The sequence below is a fragment of the Buteo buteo genome, chromosome 2, assembly GCF_964188355.1.
Source record: "Buteo buteo chromosome 2, bButBut1.hap1.1, whole genome shotgun sequence".
NCBI classification, from domain to species: domain Eukaryota; kingdom Metazoa; phylum Chordata; class Aves; order Accipitriformes; family Accipitridae; genus Buteo; species Buteo buteo.
The window spans coordinates 51,745,078-51,768,642 of NC_134172.1; the positions used below are offsets into that span (position 1 = coordinate 51,745,078).

A 23,565-nucleotide genomic window follows, 5' to 3' on the forward strand; every position below is an offset into this window, starting at 1 on the left:
GTTTTTAAAGAGGCTGAGGGTGGAAGTAGTGAATATCCTCACTCTTGGCATGGTCTTCCTTTCAATTCCTGACAAATGATCCCTTCCGCTCATGCACCCTACTTTATGGGTTGTTTTATAAGGTGACTTATGACTTGTTCTGTAGTTAAAGAATGCAAATAATAACCTTGTTTTTATTTCTCATGCACATATAAAAGGAAACAGTAATTGCAGAAGCTAAATTCAATTTTGGAGCTGAGGAACCTGCCCAGTACCATTTGGAATAGATCAACTGCTCCTAGCAGAGTTGGGAAAATGTTACATCTGTTTCCTTCCAGTTGGAACAAAAAAAGACTACCACTGCCCCCTTGACGCTGCAGAGGCTCCAGTGGAATGTTGAATCTTTTTTGCTTTTCTTGGGTGAAAATGCTTTCAATATGTGGCATGCCTCATGCTTTCTTGCAGATCTGACATTAGAACTTTCAGTGTAAGGTCAGTTCCACCAGGAAGGTGTAAACACCCCTCCTCCCCCCCCCCCCCCCCCCCCTTCAGCTTTTATGTTTGTGCAAATGTTGCTGAGTTATGGGTGTAGAAATAAGAAGGTAAAGCAAGTCCTAACTTTCTCTGGTACTGAGGATTTCGTGGCACTTTCAGGAGCATCTGGCTTGACATTCTGGTGTAGATCCAAGCTGGATATTTCACATAACTATGATAACTATTGTAACTATGGTTTCCTAAACAGTTTGAAGAAGATTCAGTACAGTTGTTCCATCCAAAGCAGTCAACGGGGGTTTGGGTTGATGGCAAGTTGAATATGAGTCAGCAGTGTGCCCTGGCAGCCAACAGGGCCAACCGTGCCCTGGGGTGCGTTGAGCCCAGCATAGCGATCTGGTTGAGGGAGGTGATTGTCCTACTCTACACTGCATTGGTGTGGCCTCACCTCAAGTACTGTGTGCAGTTTTGGGTGCCTCAATGTAAGAAGGACATCAAACTATTAGAGTGTGTCCAGAGGAGGGTGACCAAGATGGTGAAAGGCCTCGAGGGCAAGAGTTACGAGGAGCAGCTGAGGTCACTTGGCTTGTTCAGCGTGGAGAAGAGAAGGCTGAGGGGTGACCTCATCGCAGTCTACGCCTTCCTCAAGGGGGGCGGCCGAGGGGGAGGTGCTGATCTCTCTCTGGTGAGCAGCGATAGGACACGAAGAAATGGAATGAAACTGCGTCAGGGGAAGTTCAGGCTGGGCATTAGGAAAAGGTTCCTCGCTGAGAGGGTGGTCGGTCACTGGAACAGTCTCCCCAGGGAAGCGGTCACGGCACCGAGCCTGTCGGAGTTCAGGGAGCGTCTGGGCGATGCTCTTAGTCATACGGTTTAGTGTTAGGTAGTCCTGTGAGGAGCAGGGAGTGGGCCTTGGTGATCCTTATGGGTCCCCTCCAACCCGAGGTCGTCCGCCGTGCCCGCTGTTACTCATTTCTCCCATTAGCGCTCGCGCGTGCGATGAGCTGTTCCGTAGGCGCGAGCGCGGCGCGAGGACCGCGCGCGGCGGTGCGGGTGGGCGAGGTTTGACGCCGGCGGGTCGTTACCCCGCGCTCGCGCCACAGCCAGGCGGGCGCTGTCCGCGGTGCTGAGGGCGCGCCGAGCCGGCGGGGCCGCCGCGGAGGGAGGGAGGGAGGCCCCGCGCCTGGCTTATTGCGGGCTCTGAAAAATGAGCGTCTCTTGCTCTTCCTCTTTTTTTTTTTTTTTTTTTTTTTTCCCCCTTCCTCCCCCCACCCCCCCCAGGATACAGATGAAACGATTATATTCAATTGAAATTGTATCGTTCTAGGACTGAAGGGCATTTGCAATGTGCTGCATAACGGCAAAAAAAAAAAAAAAAAAAAGAAAAGAAAAAAAGTCAGGCTCCTGAAATTAAATTGCATGCAAGGGATATTTGTATTTCTTTTGTGGGAGAGGTTAATAGATCTAAATGTGAAGTAATGCTTTGTGATGGGAGGCTATCTAATGCTAAACCCACATTAATTCTAAATAAAAGTATGATGATTAATGCATGTGCTCTGACTAGCAGAAGAACTAATAAGAATTAGCTGCTTGTGCTGAAATTTTTTACTGTTGCAAAACACAGGCTGATTAATTCAAGGTGGAGAAGTTGCTTCTTTTAAGAATCCTATATGGGAAATGTTCCCTTCTTTCTTAGAGAACAGCCAAAAAGACTGGCCAGAAACAACTCCTTCTGAAATCTCTGAAAAGCGTTCTTTATACTATAAGTTATATGACTTTGTAATGTTGGTCTTGATGAAACAGCTATATATCTGGAATAGTGTTTGTTCTGTTTACTGTTACATGGGAGGGAAAGCTTGGTAAAGGATCGGCATCCTTTTATACAAGAGTTTCCTGCTGTTTCCTCATTACCTTAATAAATAAAAATACCTTAACTTAATCCTGGTTTTAGTAAGAGTTGCTTCTGTCTTTTGTGACAAGAGTATTTGTTGAAATCACTGGTAACATGGCTTGCGAGCTCAGTTTCTTGGAATATTTTGGAGATGGGCTACTTTTACCCTCAGCTGTTAGCATCACTGGGGAAGAAGTAGGGATTAATTTTGATGGATTCAGGCAAGGCTATAAAACAAAATGTATTTTCTCTAGTAAATGGTTTTCACCCTTAGGCTGCACTTTTCAGTTTCAGTATATGTTGTCTCTTACTCTAATGGATGATATTTTGCCCTTTTCTTGGCTATGGAAGAGCAGTGTGCTCATATTCTTGTCTCTGCAAATCCAATCTTTCAAACTTTCAGCATGCAGAAGTCCTTCTCATTTCAGCGCACCATGTCTAATGAGCAGCTCATAATGCTTTCAGCTCTTGTCTAGGCACTGAAATGGATAGTGTTCTGAAAACTGATACAATTTTAAAGGTCAGATCCCATAAAATGTTGTTATTCCTAGCCAATAATGTGCCTTCTGGAACTGATTATTTAGTCTGGAGTTGCACTGTAGACTGTCCCATCCTTTTGTCTGGGCTTCATCAAGTACTTGCCAGGTGCAGTGACCAATAAAATTGGGAAAGATCTCTGCGGGTGAGTTTTGCAAGAGGCCTTCTGTAACAGAGGCAGCAGGCACAGCCAGTTGTTTCTCAGATGCTGTGAAGCCATATGGTCAGAAAGGTGTTGTCCTTCCCGTTTCCTCGATTACTAGTTTGATCTACCTGTGTGGAAGACAGAGTTCTGGGTGTATGTTGAAATAGGATTGTGTGATGCTCAGAAGTGATGAGGTCTTGTTCCATGTCTTAGATACTTTTAACTCTTACTTGTAACTCTTTCTTCTGGTACATCTATGAATTAATCCTAGCAAAGCCTCAGGGGCTGTAGCCAGAAGAATGGCATTTGGATCAACTTGCACTATACTAATGTATAGCATATACCCAGCTGAATGTGAGGTAACATCCACTAAGTGGGTCATCTGAGAATACTAGAAGCCATTCCTGTCATATCAGTATGGCAGGTCACTCTGTTAAATACCTGCTTTTTTCCTTCTGAATCTACCTATTTGGATCCTTATAACTGTAATACGTAATGGAAATTGTGTGTAGCATCTAGCTTTTTGTCTGGGTAAAAAGAAAGAGCCTCACCCTCAGTTGCTGATAACTGATAGGGTTTCACTGACTTTGTGATTGATAGCAGATCTGTGCCTCCTACAGAATATGGCTTTGAGCAGATGTCACAAACTCGCTCTGGATGTCCCTTCAGCATACAGATAGCTATTGCCTTCCCCCTGCCCTCCACAGCCACGCTCGTCCACAGCAGGCTGCTTTTTCATTGGTATCTGTAACAAAACTAGACTGTACTTGTACTGGAAAGTATTTACTATCTGCAGATGGGACTGTAATTGTTTTTACTTTTTTTATTATTAATTTCCAAGCCTCCAATAAAAGCACTGGTCATGAATCCACTGCTCCCTTGATTGCAAAGAGTAATTAATTGATCAGATCTGTTTTCTTTTTATTGTCCTGTGGACTGAAAGGTAATGATGTGCAATGTGGAGGATATTCCTGCTGGAGATAGTATTTCTGCAAATCCTGCAAAGCATAACTAATGATCTGTAGAGTACCATCAGACATTCAGTGAGCAGGCTGCCTGCTCTGTCTGCCCCCACACCATGTGCATACATATGTGTTCACGTTCTGTATTTTATGGTGTGATCAAAACCAGTCTTTGGTTAATGTTTTGGTAACTTCTTTCTCATTGTTCTTCCTAGCAGCAGTAACATTTGCAATTTCAATCTGTGGCAGGAAGCGTGTTTCCTTTCTTAAAGGAAATCTGAATGAATTAATTTAGAGGCCACAGAAAAGGACAGCTTGCAGTTCGTGTTGCTGCAGTCTGTCAAAGAAAACAGCTACAAGACAGATGCTGATTTATTTAAAAACAAACAAACAAGAAACCAAGTCTTGTGGTTTTTTTTCTCTTTCCAAATACACAGTCTTAAGGAATGTATTCAAGCATCTGGCTAATTCACGTACGATTAATTCTCTAAAGATTACATATGCACACCCAATTAGACCTGCATCATTTATTTAAAAAAAATTAATGTACTCTTGTATTTATATTTTATAGCTGTGCCAAATTGTTGAAGGACATAGAAGGGGGAATTTTATAATCGAAATGTGCAGAGTCCTTCTCCTAGAAAAGTTGAAAGCATCAGCAGGGCTGTACCTAAGCTTAGTTTAAAAACCATAAACACACTTTTTTTTTTTTTGCTATTGGTGAATAGGTAAATGGCTTTTTAAAGACATGAATGAAAGTTTGTTAGAAACTCTGAGATACAGCCTGTCTTCATATAGGAGCTAGCGCAGTGGGCACCAACCCTGATGTCTGAGGTCCTTTTATTATGCGGTAATATGAGTAATCTTCCCTTTGTATCTGTTTTGTGGACTGCAGTGAGTTGCTGCCAGTTGTGGTTTCTTGAGGGATTAATAGTCTCAAACAACTACAAGGACATCATCCTCCAAAGGCTCTGTGAGGATGAGAGCCTGATGCTGATGGCATACATCCCCTCTCATGCTTGTATGGCTCTCCACCAGCTTAACTAAGAGGCCAGTACCACTCAGAAGAATAATTTGGATCTCGGCAAGCGATGCTGATCATGGCTTGCTTCAGAGGACGTGTGTGGGGTGGGAAAAACTAACTAACCTGTGCCCTGACTATCCTGTTCATGTCTCTGGTACCTGAGTGCTAAAGAGGCTCAAATGCTTGGAGGCAGTGACATTCTCCTCTTATTCTTAGCAGTGAATTCTTGCAAGGTCTGCTAACCAGCAGTAGAGACAGTGGTTAGTAGTCACCTGCTTTATGTTGGGGTTTGCTGGTGTAAAGTTGCCATGGAGATTGGTAGAAGTTTTAACCGAGCAGGGACTGTGGTGGTGCGCTCTGTGTGTGTAAATCTGTTTGACATGTCATGTGTATTGGATTCGGCTGTCCTGCTCACATTTGAGGTCCACTTGCTTGTTTGCCTGATTCCCGTGTAGGAGAGCCGAACAACTGCCATGCAGTATTCATAGCACTGTGATACTAAAAAAAGGCAGAATTGCTGTTCCAGGGCCCATATAAAAGCAAAGTCTGGGCACCGAAGGATTTTTAGTGCAGGTACCTAAGGCCTATAAGCTAGAAGGAACTGTTGCTTGCAAAACTTCCCCAGGCTGGAGCCTTTCTTGTGACAGCAATAAGCATATTGGCTGTCTGAAACAGAATTGTAAAGAGGCAGAAACAGAAATCTTACAACTTGGGAGATGTGGGAAGGAGGAGTCTTCCAAACTCATTTTAGAACTTGTAAAGTGCATTAAAATATGGGGAGGGGGGTGAACAGAATGAGTGCTGAATATAAATGTATCCTTTACACTTGTAAAGGGTAGGCAGGCTCCACGTGGTCAGAAACGTTGCTGGGAAAACATCAATTAAAATGCTTGGGACTGACGAAGGCTTTAAGGCTGTTGAGGTAAACAGTGACTCATATTGGTTGAGAAGCAGGAAGGAAAAACATTCAATGGCATACACCCCAAGCTGGACTCTGAAATGAGGCTTCCCAAGGGGTTGATGTGCAGGCACCGAGTTTTTAGCCAGGGCCTGCTGATCTGCAGCCTTCAAAGGTGAAGAGTCCAAGTATTTTTCACTGACTCAGCAGCAGACCTGCTGGGTTTATAATGCATATATGTTTGTAGGGTCTTACGGAGACAAGCTTGGCATATTTCTAATTTTAGAGTAAGAGGAAACAGCCAGCTGATGAAAATATTTGGAAGGAAGCGTTAAGAAGTTGGAAGTTTTGAAGTAGGGGGGAAAAAAGGGAATAGGGCAAATGTGGAGATGGATCTTTGAACACCACTTGCTCCAGCAACAGCTACGGAGCCCTCCTGCGTAAACTGCCTGGAGCACAGCATTGATTTGAGGGGGGAATGAGGCTTCCGCTGTGTTTATCCTGAGGAAGAAGCTCCAGTCCTTTCAACAGAAGCTAAAGCTTGTACATCTTGAAGACTGGTGTGAGCCTGTTGTATTAGTGGAAAGGCCTGATGGCACGCATCAGAAGTGTCGTCTCTTCCTCTCCCCATCTCCTGTACCGCTCTTAACAATTTAATCCATAGCCATTTGTCTTCATAGGCTGTAATTGATCTGTCTGTGATTTAGCTCATCAGATGGTCATTAAAGAGCTTGCAGCTTTTCTTATTCTTGAGGAGTGAGAGTTAGGGATCTAAAAACACTTTGTCTTTGTCTTAACTGGATTCATTTAGTATTCTGGGATTTGGGGAGGCTAATAAACTTATGTGAGCTATTATTTAAAGGTGAGCTGCCAAGTGAACATGAAGGATGATCCAAGCACCGCCGGTGTGCTGAGCGCTCTCCAACATTGGGTGTCAGGTGTGAGCAGCAGAGGGAATTGTTGCTAAAACGCCAGCAAGGTATTCCATGCTGCCCTGGCCATGTGTGATCAGATAATGCAGCTTGCGGTGGAGCTCCTGGAGCTATGTTTGCAATGAAGACGGCATTTTATGCTAGCAATGTCAGTGGGATACGCAGAAATATTTTGTGCATTGTATATAGAGTTTGGGCATGATGCCTGGCTTTCTTTTTTAAGTGCTGCTATTGTTCTGAGCTGCTGTCTGTACTCTGGCAGTTCCCGTAACAACGTGCACTTCCCACGTTGCCTGCACACGCATGCTGAGAAAATGTCTGTCGCCATCCTTTAACAAGGATACGCTGGCAATCTGCGAAAGAGAACAATACCCCTGGGCTGCAGAAAGCAGTTTCCTTTCCCCGGTACTTTAATGAACACTTGAGAAATTTCCAAGCTGTAGGAAGAGGGGATGGGATGGATGGGTTCTCTGTTCTACTCCTTCCCGAGCCTGGCTCCGCACACCAGAGACTTCCAGAAAGATTAATAATTCCCTGCAATTATTGAATTTGCTGCGTAGTCATATGCATAGTGTCATCAAACTGGTTATGCCTTGGAGTTCTCTTAAGTGACTGTAACCATGAATGGGCTCTTAAGTTCTCTGTGGTCTTTTAAGACAGCATTTCTGCTAGGGAACACATGCAGCTGGATGCTGTGCCTGCACTGAATGTACTTACTTTGTTTGTGAATTGTGGGAAGCTACGGGGCCCTGCAGACAAAGCCCTGCGTGAGGGATCTGAACCCTGGCAGGGCACGCTGCCATTCACATGAACTGGCTTCCCAGTTGCTGTGTGTATTGGGATTGGGAAATCTTTGGTAATATAAACCTTTCCTAATTGCTCAAAATCACAGTATTTATAAATACTCTACACTTGAGTTTAATTGTACGTTGTCCTATGTAAATATTAATACCATATTTTTCTTTCTTTGTAGTGTACGGAGGCCAAAAAGCATTGCTGGTACTTTGAAGGATTATATCCTACATATTATATGTAAGTAGTCATCACTTTCCTTTTTGTGTTTCCTAGTGTTCAAGAGAGAATTAGATTCTGTAGGCTCTTAGAGTGCTGTTCTTTCACTAATCATGCTTTTTCCATAACTTCTCTGAGACTTCTTCTTATTTAAAGATGAATATGCAGTACTTTCCTTTTCCTCCTTTCCCATGTCCCATTTCTTTCCCTTTTCTCTCTATTCAAAAAAAGTGTACAGTCCTCTTTCACCATCCAATACAGGCGACCTTTCCAGTTGAAAACAAAATGCAAGATCTTAAATGGCTCTTATTTCAGAGTGCTGAAAGGAAACATAAGTAGAGCCATGTGAGGACAGTTCTCCCTTTGTTTTGAGCAAGGGCAGGTAATCAGGCAGAGTACCAAGAATGCTTTGAAAGTAAGTTTGTCCCTGTGCTAATACTGTTGTTAAATTTAGGGAGTTGGGATGATTTGTTATCTGTGGCATAACTGTCCTTTTGATGAGTGGCATCTACATTCACATCAGGCTTCGGTGTGAACCAAATGTCAATGACCTGTAGGTGCACAATTGAGGATCTCTCTGAATTGCAGTTTTCTGTTATAAATTGCCCACAGCAACAACAAAAAGGCAGAGGAAATGTGTGAGTGGGAGGTGTCTTCCCTGTGGATTTGGGGGCAGAAAGGAGATAAATGTACTAAACTTTGTCCCTGGGTTGTATAACTCTATAATTGCAAACACCCGTAAACATAAGTTTAAAAAAAAAAAAAAAATAAAGTGGGGTGGAGGAGTAGGTAGCAGCATTAGGTCATCTGTTCCCTGAGCAAGCTCTTTCTTGCTGAAGGATAGAAAATTACTGTAATCCTTATGTTACCCAACAACTTTCCTCCCTTTTCTTCTCCACCTCCACTTCATCTGCCAGAAACAGGAGAGAAATGCTAGAGACCAAAAGCAGCCCGGAAGCCAGGCGAGAAACAAAGCTCACTGAAAGAATGAAACGCTGTATGGTTTAATCATCTGTGATCCTGAATATTAACTGCTTAGGAAGTGCCTAGAACTCGCTGTCTTTTTTCAGGTGACTGAAATGTTGAGAATTACTCATAAATGGTTGGCCAGAACAGATGGGTGAATTTGAAGAAGTTCATTTTCTTTGCATGCTAATAACAACAGGACTTTGGTTCCACCTACATTTTATTTTGTTTTGCTGCAGTGTGGGAAAGAAGCAGGGATGTTATGAAATTATGAAAATCCCACTGTACCCTGACATTCAGGAGTGCATTATTCACATCACCTCAGTGTTCTGCTTACGTTTCTGCCCACATGCTTTTGCAGCCAATGTTTGTCTCTCTTGGTAGTACAAAGGGGTAGCTACTTGGATATTGGGTGTTAGCTCAGACTCTTCGTGCCACAGGTAAATACATACCGAGCCCTGCAACAGATAGACTCTCTATCTGCAACAGATCTGACGTACGCAAGGTTGCTTTCTAATTGGTTTCCTTTTAGTAACTAGTTTACTGTTTTCTTTGTGTGCTGAAATGTAGTATCTTGTAGAAAAGCAGTGTGTTTATTTTCCAGTCCATCAAAGAGGTTAACTGGAATTGCACACAGCTTTGAACATTGGAAGGAAGAAAGTTGTGAGAGGGACTATGGTGTTGGTGGGTTGTTGGTTGGTTTGGGAGATCTTTTAATGTGGAGGGAAAACTGTTGTATATTGACTGTGTCAGGTCAATCAGAAGACTGTTACTAGCAGTTGTGTGTGTTTGTGGTAGTTACTGCAGCACTGTGTTATCTGAGTCATTGTATAAACTTCTTGTGATTGCCAGTCTCCTGGATAGTGTGTGTAAATGGAAAAAGGAAGGGGAAAGGGGTGGGATGTGTGTGCTCAGTGATTGTTGTGATGGTGATGAGTGTCACGTTAATGCTAGCGTTGTTATTGTGATTATGAGTTTAAGTGGGGAAGAAGAAACGCTAAGGAAAGACAATAAGGATTTGTGGATGGTAAAGCTCAGAGGATGGATAATGTGTGACAAGTGAAGAAATGTGGAAGGGAGGGGAGAGGGGCTATTTGAGTGTGTAGAAGCCCAGTAGCTTTAAAGGGGGCATGCATCAAAATGATAGGAAGGTCATTGACGTCTGTCGTGCCTGGGGTTTCCTACTTTGTTACTTCTGCAATTTCAGTTTCTGTTGTCTAGGATCCTTAGCTGCTTCCTACCTGCACTGTCTTTTCACACCTGTATGGTGGAGGAGAGGCACAGCACCAATCTCAATATCTTAGGGTGAAGTCCCCTTGCTTTCACACTTGTTTGACCCTTCACTGAGTTAATTCAACTTGCTAATCCCACAGAAGTTGTTCATTTTAGCACATTAAAGTCAGTGTTGAATCAGCTTGGTATAGTTTTTGGCGAACACTGGTGAAATGGGAGGAAGGGAGTATTCTGCATATCGTGGGGGAGCAGACATGAGTAGGATCTTCTCCGTTAGCATATGGTTAGATGTTAAATCATCTAAGGGCATAATATGTAACTTAATACCTGAGAGTGTTTCCTCTGTGCAAAACTAGATTTGGGATGTGCTACAGTGAAACAGGTTTTATTTTATCTTACAGTTTCTGGAGCAACAGTCCATAAGAAACAGATACATTTAGTCAAATGAGTTTGCAATGGATTCCATTCCTTTCTATTGCTGGTTTTCTGACAGAAGTTTCTTCCATCCAGTTAAGATATGTAGTCTGTCCTTTGGTCTTGAGACTATCTTTGGAGACTTATGAAAACCAGCAATGCAATCCTTTTTAATGATTTCCCTGTGATTTTGGTCCCATGCTGGCAGTTTGTCACGTCTCTCTTGGAGACACTTTGTATTATAATGAAAAGGTTGACTTGTCAGCTCAGAAATACCAAGTCCCACGTCTATTCACAGATCTAGTGTGACATGCTCAGACCATGGCATCCCTGGACTGGCATGTTCATATGCCTTATCTCTTCTGGGTAGGCACATCCTCCTAGAAGGTGCCTGCTTCTGTTTAAATTGCCCAGAGTAATAGAAATCCAAGGTGGACTGTCACATAAAATGGTTGTTTGCTTTTATCAGAAGTTTAAAGGCAAGATAGCTGAGTTAATCTTTCCTGTAAAGGCTCTACTTCAGCCATCCAAAGACAGAGATAAGACTGCATCTGCTGAGCAAGAGGAACATGGGATAAGAAATCAGTGTGCCAAAATAAGTGTACTGGAAATACAGCTAGATGGGGGGGTAAAACTTGCAGTCATATGACTGTTCTTCTTTTGGAGCTTAAGTTTTTTTTAGTTTCTGATTCAATCTGTCTTCCAGTGTCATTATTTAAAAAAGAAAAAGCTGTTGGAGCTGTTGCTCAAAGCTTTCTTAAAACTTGTTGGTTATGTGTTCTGTATTAACAGCTAGGGCAACAGTTGGAGGTGTCTGTTACAGAACTCATGATACATCTCTTTGTCCAAATAGTTAATGGTATTAGTACCTTTTAAAATTATTTTTCCAGTGGATGTAATTGTTCTAGCCTTCATAGATCAGCAGTAAGCTTTAGTTCAATTCAAGCATGTTTCTTCCAAACATAATTCCATTTCTTAAGGCTAGACTGAGGAATTTATAATTTTCCAAACTTTTCTACTTCTACTGTGTGAATAAGCTTATTTCAGACCAGAAGCCATCATGGAAAGGTTGCCAGGAATTTGAGAGACATACATTGGTCTGCTACTGTTGATACAGAGAATTTCCAAGACTGCTCTTAACTTAATTCCTAACCAAACCAACCATTTCTCCATGTCCTACCTGCCTGAGTCACAAGATATTGTCAGTTAGATACTTTTCTCCTGCTTCAGCAAAACATTTATTTATGTGGAAAAATAAGCAAGCAGATACAAAGCAGATAAAGGAATTAGTCATTGGAGTCTAATTCTTATCCTTTGGAAAAGCAGGGAGCCAAGTTATCCTTGACTTTGCTTAAAGAACTAGATCATATGTCTCTTTGTGTGGATGCACAGAAAGCAATTCAGAATTAAAGCTGTCTTAACAGACTTGACTCTGATCCTCTACGAGGATCCTCATCCTACTCTCACTTAAATAAGCCAACTCAGTCTTATTCTAGATGTAGCTGAAGTGCTGATGGTTGGCAGAAGAGACAGTCAAGATACTTCTCTTACTTGGCAATAATGTGAATAATGACATAGTGAATGCATTAGATTGCGAAACCATCTCCTCTGTATGCAGATGCCAGCAGCACTTAAGATACTCCAGTTGTTTTTTCTACTTCTGAATTGGGAATGAATAGTAGAGGGAAGGCTGCCTTACATTTTGCTGATGAGGAGTAGTTTGATTAGAATGAATGTGAATGTCCCTGTCACTGCAGTGTGAAGTATGTTCCCTGGTGTGACTGACCAATCCCATAGGTCTTTTCTGTTTATTTTTCCTCCTGTTGTTAGCTACCATCACATCTGAACTTTTAATGAGGTGATAAATTCCAGATGCTAGAACCTGCATGTTTCTAATCCTCTCCTTTCCAGGCTCCATGGCATGTTTATAAAGCAGCACAAATGTTTTTGAGTATGAGTGGTTAAGTATGTGTCCACAGCAGTAGAAATACTGTGGCTGATGTCACTGGGTCAGTGAAGTAGTCACCCACAGGGAGCGGGGTGGCTGACTTAGAGGAAGAAAAGAGTTATGATGCTATCCAATATTGAGTTAACATTATTTCAACTCATCCTGTTGGATTATTGTGTATTGAATTTTTTAATAATGTGATATTCTAAGAGAAGTAGTGAGGAAAAGAGAGTAACTGATCAGAGAATCAGAGAATAACTCAGATGGGAAGGGTTCTCAGGAGACTTCCAGTCCAACCTCCTGCTCAGGGCAGGGTCAGCCATGAGGTCAGAGCAGGTTGCTCAGGGCTTTAACCAGTTAGGTCCTGGGAAAAACCCAAGGAAGAGCACAGGAAGGCACAACCTCTCTGGGCAATGTGCTCTGCTGGCTGGCTGTCCTCATGGTGGATAAGTTTTTTCACATCCAAGTCAGAACTGTCGGGAGGAACGGCTGTAATCAAGCCTGCTCCCTCCCGTCTCCGTCTGCTCCGCCGAGTCTTATGAGCAGATTTGAGAAGCCCTCCGTCTGTTTCTCGGCCTAACAGATTTGAGGGTTGCGAGCGGCGGAGGAATGCACAAAAGTCGACTCAATATGAGTGATAGAAGTGATTCACTTTACTTGCACGGATAGCTCATATTTATACAGTTTACGATAATCATGCCTACTAGTCCTAATATTATTGGTACATTGCTAATGTTTATTCATTACTAAAACACACCTACTTGTGGTTTGCAGCTATGTAGGTTCTGCAATTTTCTCATGGGAACTTTCTCAAAGTTGTCTATGAAACCTTGCCAAGGTCACAGTGGATGCAGTTACTTATCTCCTTCTTCAGCATCCAGGTGTTGCTTGTAAGGCCAGGCTCTTCTTATCTTCTTTTTTCCCAGCACACAAGGACACAGTATTTTGTAAATTTATACTTTGTTCCCACATAGCGGCTGGATTGCTCACATACCTTTGCCCAGCCAAGAAATCCCCAACAATTCCCCCTTTTTGTTTTTGAGCAATCCAGGCTTGCTTAATAACTTGGGATGCCATTTTTCCTTAACAAGCTGAACAAGGTAAAATTATTACAATAGCTAAAATCACAATAACTACAACAATGCCCATAATTCTTTGAGTTAACTTGTTACCCCTAATGACCCGAACCATGAGGACTATGAGGAAGATGAACTATTCATACATTCCTGTGTCATCTTGCTCTGTGAACTCAGCCCAGCAATCGGTAGGTGCCAGCTTTCTGTGGGCGTCCCCACAGAGGCAACGATGGCCTCACTGTACACCAGCCCGATGCTCTTCGGAAAATCCCGGTATTTATACGTTTGCAGAGGAACGGGTTTTAGCACACGTGGCCAGCGGGTGCCAAAAGTCCGCTTCGATTGCAATCTATGACGCATGCGCTTGCTGGCCAGGCGCGCTGCACGAGTCATAGCCATCTTGTTTATTGGTTCGTGGGCTTTATGATGCGGTTGTGGTGCGCAGAGAATCTTGACCTGTTATGTTAGCCAAAGTGACCTATACATTAGGTTTTGACTGAGGTGGTATTCATGTTGCCACATCATCTATGATGCTCCAGATGATGATGATCGTGCAAATTCAACAGGAGTCCGTTGTGGGCCTGTATCTGTGGAAACACAATCAACCTCGTTCCCAGGTTATTAATGGAAATAGTCCTTACCCCTAAGTTTGGCTTTAACTAACTTTTACGTTTACCCCACACTGTCTTCCCGTAATCACACTATGTTTCTCAAACACAGGGGAAGTTTCCAGCAGCTTTTTACAGAAGCCACCCCTGTAACCCCTCCCCGCTACCAAAATCTTGCCACACAAAACCAATACATTCCACCCCTCGCCTCTGTGCATCACATTTCCAAGAACTATCATTAAAATCTACATTCATCACACAAAATCTTCACTTACATCAACAAAAGAATTTCCCACACCAAAATCAAAATAATATCATCACAAAACTGACAAAAAGTGGACAATTTACACACAATCCACCCCTTGTCCCTTCACCACGATTACAACAACAAAAATTCCTCACTCATCAAGCAGCTCTTAACTCTCTAGCTGCGTTCAGTCCATGTTTTGCCCATTACATCTCTCAGTTACTATCCTTATCTTAAATTCCTCACACTGTCCGCATTCTCCTCATGCGCGGTGTAAAGTTTCCCTTCTTCCTGTATTCTTGGTGGTATTGTCATCTTTCTTAGCAGAAGCTGTACATTTGCTTTTAATGTGTCCATGTTTGCCACAGTTAAAACACTTGACCAAGGGTGTCTTACTGGCCTTGTGTTTCTTTGTAGCTCCCTGTGGAGCTGCATGTTTTCTTTCATGCCCTCGTTCATGTCATGGTGGTCATAGATTGTCCTATGCAGTCTATAAAGAAACTGTGCGAAAGGTTCATTATGCTCCTGTTTCACCTGAGTAAAAGCATGGCTTTGCATATTGTCTGGTATGGTAAGAAAAGCTTGATATGCCAAGATCTGTGATGGGTGATGAACCTCAGTGATATGTTGTAACTGAGCGTTCCCTGATGTGAAGGGTTCAATACTCATCAGCATTTGTGTGGTTACTCCCCATAAGGGATCTGTTTGTTGTGGTGTTGTTTGTTCCCGATCACCGAACTTCTCCCACTGTCAGAAAAACACTAGCATTTTGGAGGGCTCTGAAACTAACAGTGCTATTTGTTTAATATCTTGAGGTATCAGCGTATCAGCAGAAAAAATGAATTGCAGTATTTGGTGAGCTAACGCAGATTTGATTCCGTACTGACTCACAGCATTCTTTAATTTTTCAATGACCTTCCAGTCAAATGCTTCCCATTTTTTCTGTCCATTTAATGTAATAACTGGGAATGTTTGGAGCATAGTCCTTTCTATAATGGCATCTTTTATTACTCCCCTCCAATGTCTCTGTTTCTCGCCCGCAGCGGCTACTGCAGGCGACTCCGCGTCTATCACGGGCGCAGTTGGTTTTACCGTCTCCGGTTCGGCGAGGCGGGATGGATGAACGGGCGCGGATGGTTCTGCCCGGGGGCCGGCCGCGGCAGCGCCAGGCGGGGGCCGCTCCATGGCCGGCGGACACGGGCCGCTGCAAGGCGGCGGAGGGGGGGGGGCGGAAAAGAAAGGGAGGAGGAAGCGCCGGAGGGGGTGCGGGTGACGGCTCAGCAGGCATAGGCTCAGGCAAAGGCTCAGGAGGCTTAGTCCGTTCTCCCGGCGAGGGCACCTGATTTCCCCAGTGGGGGGGTGTTTCCTCCTCTGCCACAGTCTCCAACCCCCGCAGCCGTTCTATTGCCACTGCTGCGAGATTTCTTTCTACCGTTTAACGCTGTTAATTATCTCCCGCCAAGGTTTCATCAGTTTTTTAGCTGATTTATCATCATCAATTACCAGATTTTATAATACATCTCCTAATTTACACCATTCACTTTCCTCAAATAATGAATCTGAATTTTTAAAGCATCCCTTAACACGACTTAAAATAACTAATCCCGAAACTTGCTTAACGCAATTTACTCCCCGCTTTTCTAAAAAGCACTGTAATAATTTTAGGGCTACCTGTAGATCCTTTGCCGGCCGGCTTCTTGGTGCTCCTTGATTAATGCACCTCGATTAGTAAAAGTCTTTGCAGCCTTTTCCAGCAGCCCTCACTGACGGCGAACCCCTTTTGGACGGTCCAGGCACGAGAATTAACACACCAACCAAGACGATCAGCGTTCGGTTAATCTTTTGCCCCCCGGTCGCTGCTACCGGTGCTTCTCAGTGTCCGCCGCTCCTATTCCTTGTTTTCTGGTCCCTGTTCGGGCGCCATTTGTCGGGAGGAACGGCTGTAATCAAGCCTGCTCCCTCCTGTCTCCGTCTGCTCCGCCGAGTCTTATGAGCAGATTTGAGAAGCCCTCCGTCTGTTTCTCGGCCTAACAGATTTGAGGGTTGCGAGCGGCGGAGGAATGCACAAAAGTCGACTCAATATGAGTGATAGAAGTGATTCACTTTACTTGCACGGATAGCTCATATTTATACAGTTTACGATAATCATGCCTACTAGTCCTAATATTATTGGTACATTGCTAATGTTTATTCATTACTAAAACACACCTACTTGTGGTTTGCAGCTATGTAGGTTCTGCAATTTTCTCATGGGAACTTTCTCAAAGTTGTCTATGAAACCTTGCCAAGGTCACAGTGGATGCAGTTACTTATCTCCTTCTTCAGCATCCAGGTGTTGCTTGTAAGGCCAGGCTCTTCTTATCTTCTTTTTTCCCAGCACACAAGGACACAGTATTTTGTAAATTTATACTTTGTTCCCACATAGCGGCTGGATTGCTCACATACCTTTGCCCAGCCAAGAAATCCCCAACACAGAACCTCTTTTGTTTTGGTTTACATCCATCATATGTTGTCCTCCCACCCTGTACCACTGGGAAGACCCTGGCTCCATCTTCTTAGTAACCTCCTCCTGGGTACTGGCTGGCTGCTCTTGGGTCCATCTGAAGCCATCTCTTCCGTAAGGCTGAACAAGCCCAAGTCCCTCAACTTCTCACAGGGCAAGTGCCCCAGCCCCTGACTATCTTGGTGGCCCTTTGCTGAGCTCACTCCAGTTTATCAATTTCTTTTTACTGGGGACACCAAAACTAAATGTGGCATTGTAGATGTGGTCCAACAAGTCCACAGTGAATGGTGAAAGTTACTTCCCTTGATCCAGTGGCTAGGCTTCTGTTGACACAGACCAGGATGCTGGTGGCCTTTATTGCTGTCATGGCATGCTGCTGGCTCATGTTCAGCTTGCTGTCTGCCATGACCCCTAGGGCCTTTTCAGCACAGCTGCTCCACAGCCAGCAAGATGTTCATCCTTCCTACAGGCAAGACTTTGCATTTGGTTTTGTTCAATTTCACGAGGTTCCTGTCAGGCCATTTGTCCAACCAGTCTAGATCTTTGAGTGGCAGCCCTGCCCTTGAGCTCATTGACTGATGCCCGGTTTGGTGCCATCTCCAAACTTGGTGAGAGTACTCTATCACCAATTTGAGCAACGTGCTTGTCAACAGGACAGGTCCAGACCTCTGTGGTACTACCAGCGATTACTTCATACTCTCTGGGGAGAATGTGACCCGTTGACCACTGCCCTCTGAGCCCCACCATCCAACCAGGTTTTTTTTTACCCATCTAGCTGTCCGCCTGTCCAGACTGTAATGTCCGAACTTGGGTACAAGAATATTGTGGGAGACAGCGTGGAAAGCCTTGCTGAAGTTGAGGTAAACAGCATCAGCTGCTCTCTGGCTTGTCCACAGATACCATTCACTGCCAGTGTAGTCGTAGAAGGTCTTTTTGCTGCACTTCATGTCCCTTGCAACTATCAGTTGTAGGTGAGGTTTGGCTTTCCTAACATCACACCTACTCGTGTATGTGATTTCTAAACTCCTTGGTAGCCTGTTCTGGCTTCCACCTCCTGAATACTGACCCTATGCATTGGAGCTCAGCCGTGGGTTCCTTGTCTAAGTATCTTTTGACTGTTCACTGGTGTGCTACTAGGTAAAAGACCTCTAGAAAGAAACACAGAAACCTTCTCTGGAAGAAAATGTTAACCATTGCTCCTGGTAAATATATGAAGAACAGAATAAACATAGGGGAGTGCCATCTTGTAACCTCTTCTAATGCTTATCCGAAGAAGAACCTGAATTAATGTTAAAAGCATGTGTGGATGGAGGTGTTATATTTTTAGGCTAATATGTTTCTGCTGTAGAAAGTAGTTTACTGCATACAGCAGACAGCTGCATGTGTACACATTTATGTTGATTAAATATCTTTAATTTTTCATTTAGAATTAGTATAAGAACATTAATATAAACCTAAAAAAGTTACATTTGCTAATACCATTCATGTTTAAAACATGTTCCTGTCCTACATGGGAACAGTCAATTCTTTTTCTTATCGTGGAGGAGAATGCTGATAGTATTCTGTTTGTGGTTTTTCATGGTTTTTGAAATAAATTTCTTGTGCATTTCAACACACTTCTCTTCTTTGCAGATTAAATTTTGTTTTATTTATCACACAGTTGTGTTCATCTGGGTTTTGAATGTAAGCCCTTATGTGCTTGGTGGTCAGTCTATAATAATAATTTTGTGCATTATCGAGAACCTGCAAAATGTTCCGGCTGAAAACAATAAAAACATGGTTTTCTCTTGCTGTTATTCAGATAGCTTAGAGAGCACTTCTTCCATCAACCTGTGTACAAGAGGCTAGGAAACCCCCCCAGTCTAGACACAGGGCATATTGCATGATGGGAGCTACTTTCTGTGCTCCACATCCTGTTATGTTTACTGCTTTTAATTAAGTTGGCTTTACTGATGATACACTTAGCTTTCCCATTGCAATTACAGCTGCATGAAGTGTCAGCAGGTGTGTGCTTAGGGCAGTAATCTAGCTGTTGATTTATTCTTCCATTTGATTTGAAGCCAGCATGGAAGAGGGAGAGGGGAGGCAGCACGCTTCCAGGCTCCTTGAATAGCTGGCACTGTACAGAAACGGAGACCTGGATTCAGGCCAGGGCCACCAATTTAGCAGCAAGCAGCCACAGGAAGGGCCTGTTTGCATATGTAGTTCAACGCAAGAACGTAAGCGCACAGTTTGTATCGTGAACGAAGACGGCAGTAATTATCAGACCATCTGCATATAAAGGCAACAAAAACCTACCACCATTGCTCAGTCCTGTGTGGCCTTAAACAATAAGGGTACAAAACATCACAGCTAGCTTCAACAGTCTGTGCCCTTAAGGTGGTGTATTCCTTGCTTCAAATACGGGACTAGATTCCCCTGATGTTGGTGGATCTGTTGAGGTTGTAGTCCCAACTGCTGTAATCACCCAGCAACTAGATGCCTTGACTTGAGTTTGTTTTGATGGAGCAGTTGTCTGATGCACAAGCTGAGGAGAATTAGGCTATCAAATTAACAACCCACTCAGCTTGCTATGAGGGAGTCCTGAGGAAGGGAGAGGGATTTAGTAATTCTGCCTTCACAGACGATCAAGCAGGTGACTGACTTAATTTGATATTTGAAGCTCTGAATGATTTCGGAGTTGGAGGCTGACCAGGCGTAGGCAGATTACTCTGAGAAAGTTGAGGAAAAGAGGGCAGTCTCTGTCTTCTAGTGGAGGAGTACTCTGAAACCAGACTCTCCTCTGGCTGAGGTGGAACAGGGAACCCAGTCCCACCACCCTCTCATTTCCAGAGGATGCAATAACCATAGTTGTGTCTTATCATGAGTGAGCCTCAGTTTTTCCTGTTGAGGCTGTTTGACTTGAAATACTCATCACAGCATTAACTCTCCCATGTCCCAGGCAAGAACCCTAATGCGAGGCTGAGAATCAATTTCTTCTGGCTTCCTGTTAGTGGGACAGGAAGTCTGGTGCCTAGTTTGAGCTCTTGTGCGCAGCATCAAGGAGCACTTGACCCCAAAGTCATCTTGAAGCTTCTAACCCTTTCTGGATAGTGAGACCCTGAGTTAAAATTTTTAAAGACTTGGTGGCACTTAACTGTTGGCCATTAGTACCTGTGTCCTTCTCTGCGTTTGATCATGCGGTGGCTTGGTGAAGGAAAATAAAGATTTACTGTGCATTAGTATGTTAAATTCAGGCAGATAGAAAATTCATGGAGACCCATCGCCCCCTGCCAGCAGACTGCTTATAATCTCCCAAAGCAGCAATTAGATGCAGTAGGACTGCTTGCCCACTGGGAGCAGCTTGAGAGATGAAGAACTAATTGTCCCTTTAATAAGGGGCCCGATGATTAACTAGAAGCTCTCGTTCCTGTTGGTATGAGAAATTTACGATTCCACCTCCAGAAAATTAAAATTCGTCATACAGATTATCTATGGCTTACTTTTGCCAGAGCCTTAAGCTGTGCTGTTTCTCTGCTTTGTTCTGTGAAAGAAAGGCCTGCAGCCTATGTTGAAAAATGGCTATTTAAGGTACCGTATACTGCCACTGGACGAAGCCCAAACCGCAGCAATTCTTGCTAGGTTCTGCCACAGGAGGAGCTGAGAAAACTTCTCGATGGATGTGTGCTGCCCAGAAAGCCATGTGGTGAGACTTGCTGCCTTTACAGATGACCAGGAGAGTCCCTCTGTAGTGTGGCTTTCCTCTTGGGGTCTGAGAAGAGAGGGCTGGTGTTACGGCAAGCAGTTGGGTAGCAGAAGGCTTGTAGAAGGGTCAGTTTGACAGGAGCAGCTGAGCAAATGCTTCTCATCCCACCAGAAGTGGGGGAGTATTTACCATATTCTGCTGAGTTCTTGCACAGAGATGGTGTTTATAGGCTCTTCCCCTAAAGAATAATTGAGAAATAATCCCTTTTTCAGTTGTTGCCTGCACTTGTTTTTCATGTCCGTGTGAAGGACAGGAGCCAAGTATCTTGTCTCGTAGGAGATTTTAGTTGTGTCAAAGCAGACAGGAATCTAATCTGAGCAAATATTGTTTCTGTCTCTGTTGTTTCTGCTGTGTAGAAAAAATGACCTGACAGCCCCTTTCCTCCTTTTTGCCTTACATTTTCTTATGTAGTTAAGGGCTGGGTGATTTATCAAGTACCTGGGTAACTGTATCTCTAGTGCTCTCCTGGGTACCAGCAGCAGTGTTTTACTCTCAAGTACAAATGTTCCACTGAGGTGACGGCTGTGTTCATCTATGAAGCAGTTATATTTGTTATATATATAGTTACATATTTGTCAAAATCAGACCTATGTTTTACAAGGCACTGTTCTTGCATGCACTGAGAGATCATCTTTGCTATGTATAAGAAAAGAAGAGAAATGGTTTTGGGTGCTGAGAACCTGTGACTGCAGGTAACTGTGGTGGAGTTGTGTCCCTGCTGAAAATTAGGCAATGTACACAGACATGCCAAGGAGACCCAACCAGCTCTAAGACCAAGGCTGGAAAGCAGATGTTGCCTGTCACTCTACTCCACCAGCCAAAGACCTTGCCTGTGTTACTGCTCCTCAAGTATTTAAGTGAATGCTAGTGGAGAGATGTGGCCTTTGTGTTGCAGTGTCTTTCTGGAGAGAGATTAAACCGCTTTGGGTTCAGAAATAGTTACTTAGGTGGGACTCCTGAGTGCCGAGTGGGACTCTGTTTCGATTTCCATGTTCAGTGGGCTGCTGAAGCAAAATGGGTTCCTTGGGATAACCTCTCCACCGTGCTTGTAGCATTAAGCTCCTGCACATGTCTGGTGGTCTTCACCACGTATCCAGTCAATAACCTGGGTCTTTCCTTATGTAGCAGTACAGGCAATGGCTTTGCTTTGAAAACCACTTTTTATTGAAAGATGGAAATGCACATACAGAATGGTCTGAAATGAACTAATAAATGGTGAAATAAACTTGGTAGAAAAATACCCCCCTCTCTTTCAGTTCCATGGTACGCCTTCTATTGATCCTCTTCCTCATTCATCATCCTTCAGGTGTAATTCTTAGTCTTGTGGCAGTGTAGTCCTGTTGAGCTCAGTGGCATTACTCATTGATAGCACAGCCAAGACTGACCTTCATCAGAATTGTTTCTGCTAGTCAATTTGTGGTGGTTGCGTGCTTTGTTTTTCTTTTTGTTACATGGCTCATTTGATTTTTCTCTGTTCAGCATCACTGTATCCTGGCAGCTGAGTTCCAAGCAGATTAATTCTTTTTTTAACTTTTTTGTCCTAGAACAAGGAAATACATACACATACTTCAGCTGTCTGCCTTCATCTGTTCAATGGTAGCAGACCTGAGCCTTCTGGCTTTGAGGGCTCAGCACTGAGCCTGCCTGGAGGTGACCCAGTCTCAGCAGTCCATCCCTTCCAGTTCTTGTGAGCACTTGTGGTTCTCCTTCTGGTCTTTTGCCCATGCCAGTATTAGGACCGCAGCTGGGACTTCCGTAGCTTCATCCGATGCTATTAGCCATTTCCCCAAAAATCTTTCTTTTCTGTTCTTAGTTTTGGTCTATCACTATATTCTCCTTTACTTAACTTCTGTCTCCCTTTGGTTGCCCCACACACACACTTAAAAAACTGCCAGTATTTCTTGTATTCCAATGAATCCCAGTTTGCTTAGTTGTTGTGGGGGTTTTGTGGCTGTCTTTCACCCTCCCATCCTCTGTCTCTGCGTCTACAGTAGGGTTTCTGCCACTACTTGTGGATTAACAATTTGTTTTGCTTCACTCTTCCAAAGGATGTTGCTAATAAAACATCTTAAATGTTAAATAAAGTTTTGGCACATACGATGCAAACAGTCTAGAGAGAAAACCTAAGAATGCTACAGCCTGCATTTCAAAGGGATGGTGTTGATGGGGAATACCCATGTTGAGTGAGGACAGGGAACATTGTCAGACCACTATGGCCATACAGTCTACTGAAGACTGCAATCCTTGCTTTACCTCTTTAATTTCTCCACTTTTCAGCAAGTGCCAATCGGGGAATTATTTTTAGATAATGCTCTTTGCTGCGGCAGCTCTGCTAAGAAGGGACTTGATCAGCTGTGTAGATGCAGGTATAAATGGAAAAGAGCTTCTGGACCATTTCATTGAGCAGTTGTTATCTGCAGAACACGTGCAAGTACAGGTTTTGTTTGTGGGGTTTGGGTCATACCGTATACTCTTCTGTAAAACTTTGTGCTTTGCTTGTCCATTAAGGAAAGAAGTTCAGTGTCATGATTTAAGTGCAAATCCATACAAAAAGCTTGTCACTGTGATCTGACATGCAGTGTGACTTTGATCTCTGACACATCAGTTCCTTGGTGTGCTAGCAGTGCAAGTCATTGGACATGCAGATGCATTAATTTCACTCTCCTGAATTATGAATGAAAAGATGTACCTTCTAAATCATAAATCACATTGCAGACAGTTTTCAAAAGAGAGACCGTATGCTTGGTGAAGTTGCAGATTAGCAAAGCAACTAATGGATCATGTCTTATCCGATGTAATGGGTTAAATTGTGATCAATGAAACAAGCATTGCCCTAGGGAAATGCAGTTCTCGGGATCATCTTGATGTGTGAAAGAGGGAAAACCGGCATTAGAAAAGTCTTCTGTAGGAGATGGGCTTGGTCCAGTTTAGATTGACAGTAAGGCTCATTCTTC

At 43.5% G+C, this 23,565-nt stretch overlaps 1 protein-coding gene across 1 annotated transcript in view; it reads left to right on the plus strand.

Annotated features, from left to right (window-relative positions):
- VOPP1 (VOPP1 WW domain binding protein) overlaps positions 1–23,565 on the plus strand; it is a 69,860-nt gene that overhangs the window by 36,483 nt on the left and 9,812 nt on the right. Inside the window, exon 2 of the mRNA XM_075054608.1 lies at positions 7,834–7,892. Coding sequence (XP_074910709.1) covers positions 7,834–7,892 — 59 coding nt within the window. The remainder of the gene's footprint in view (positions 1–7,833; positions 7,893–23,565) is intronic.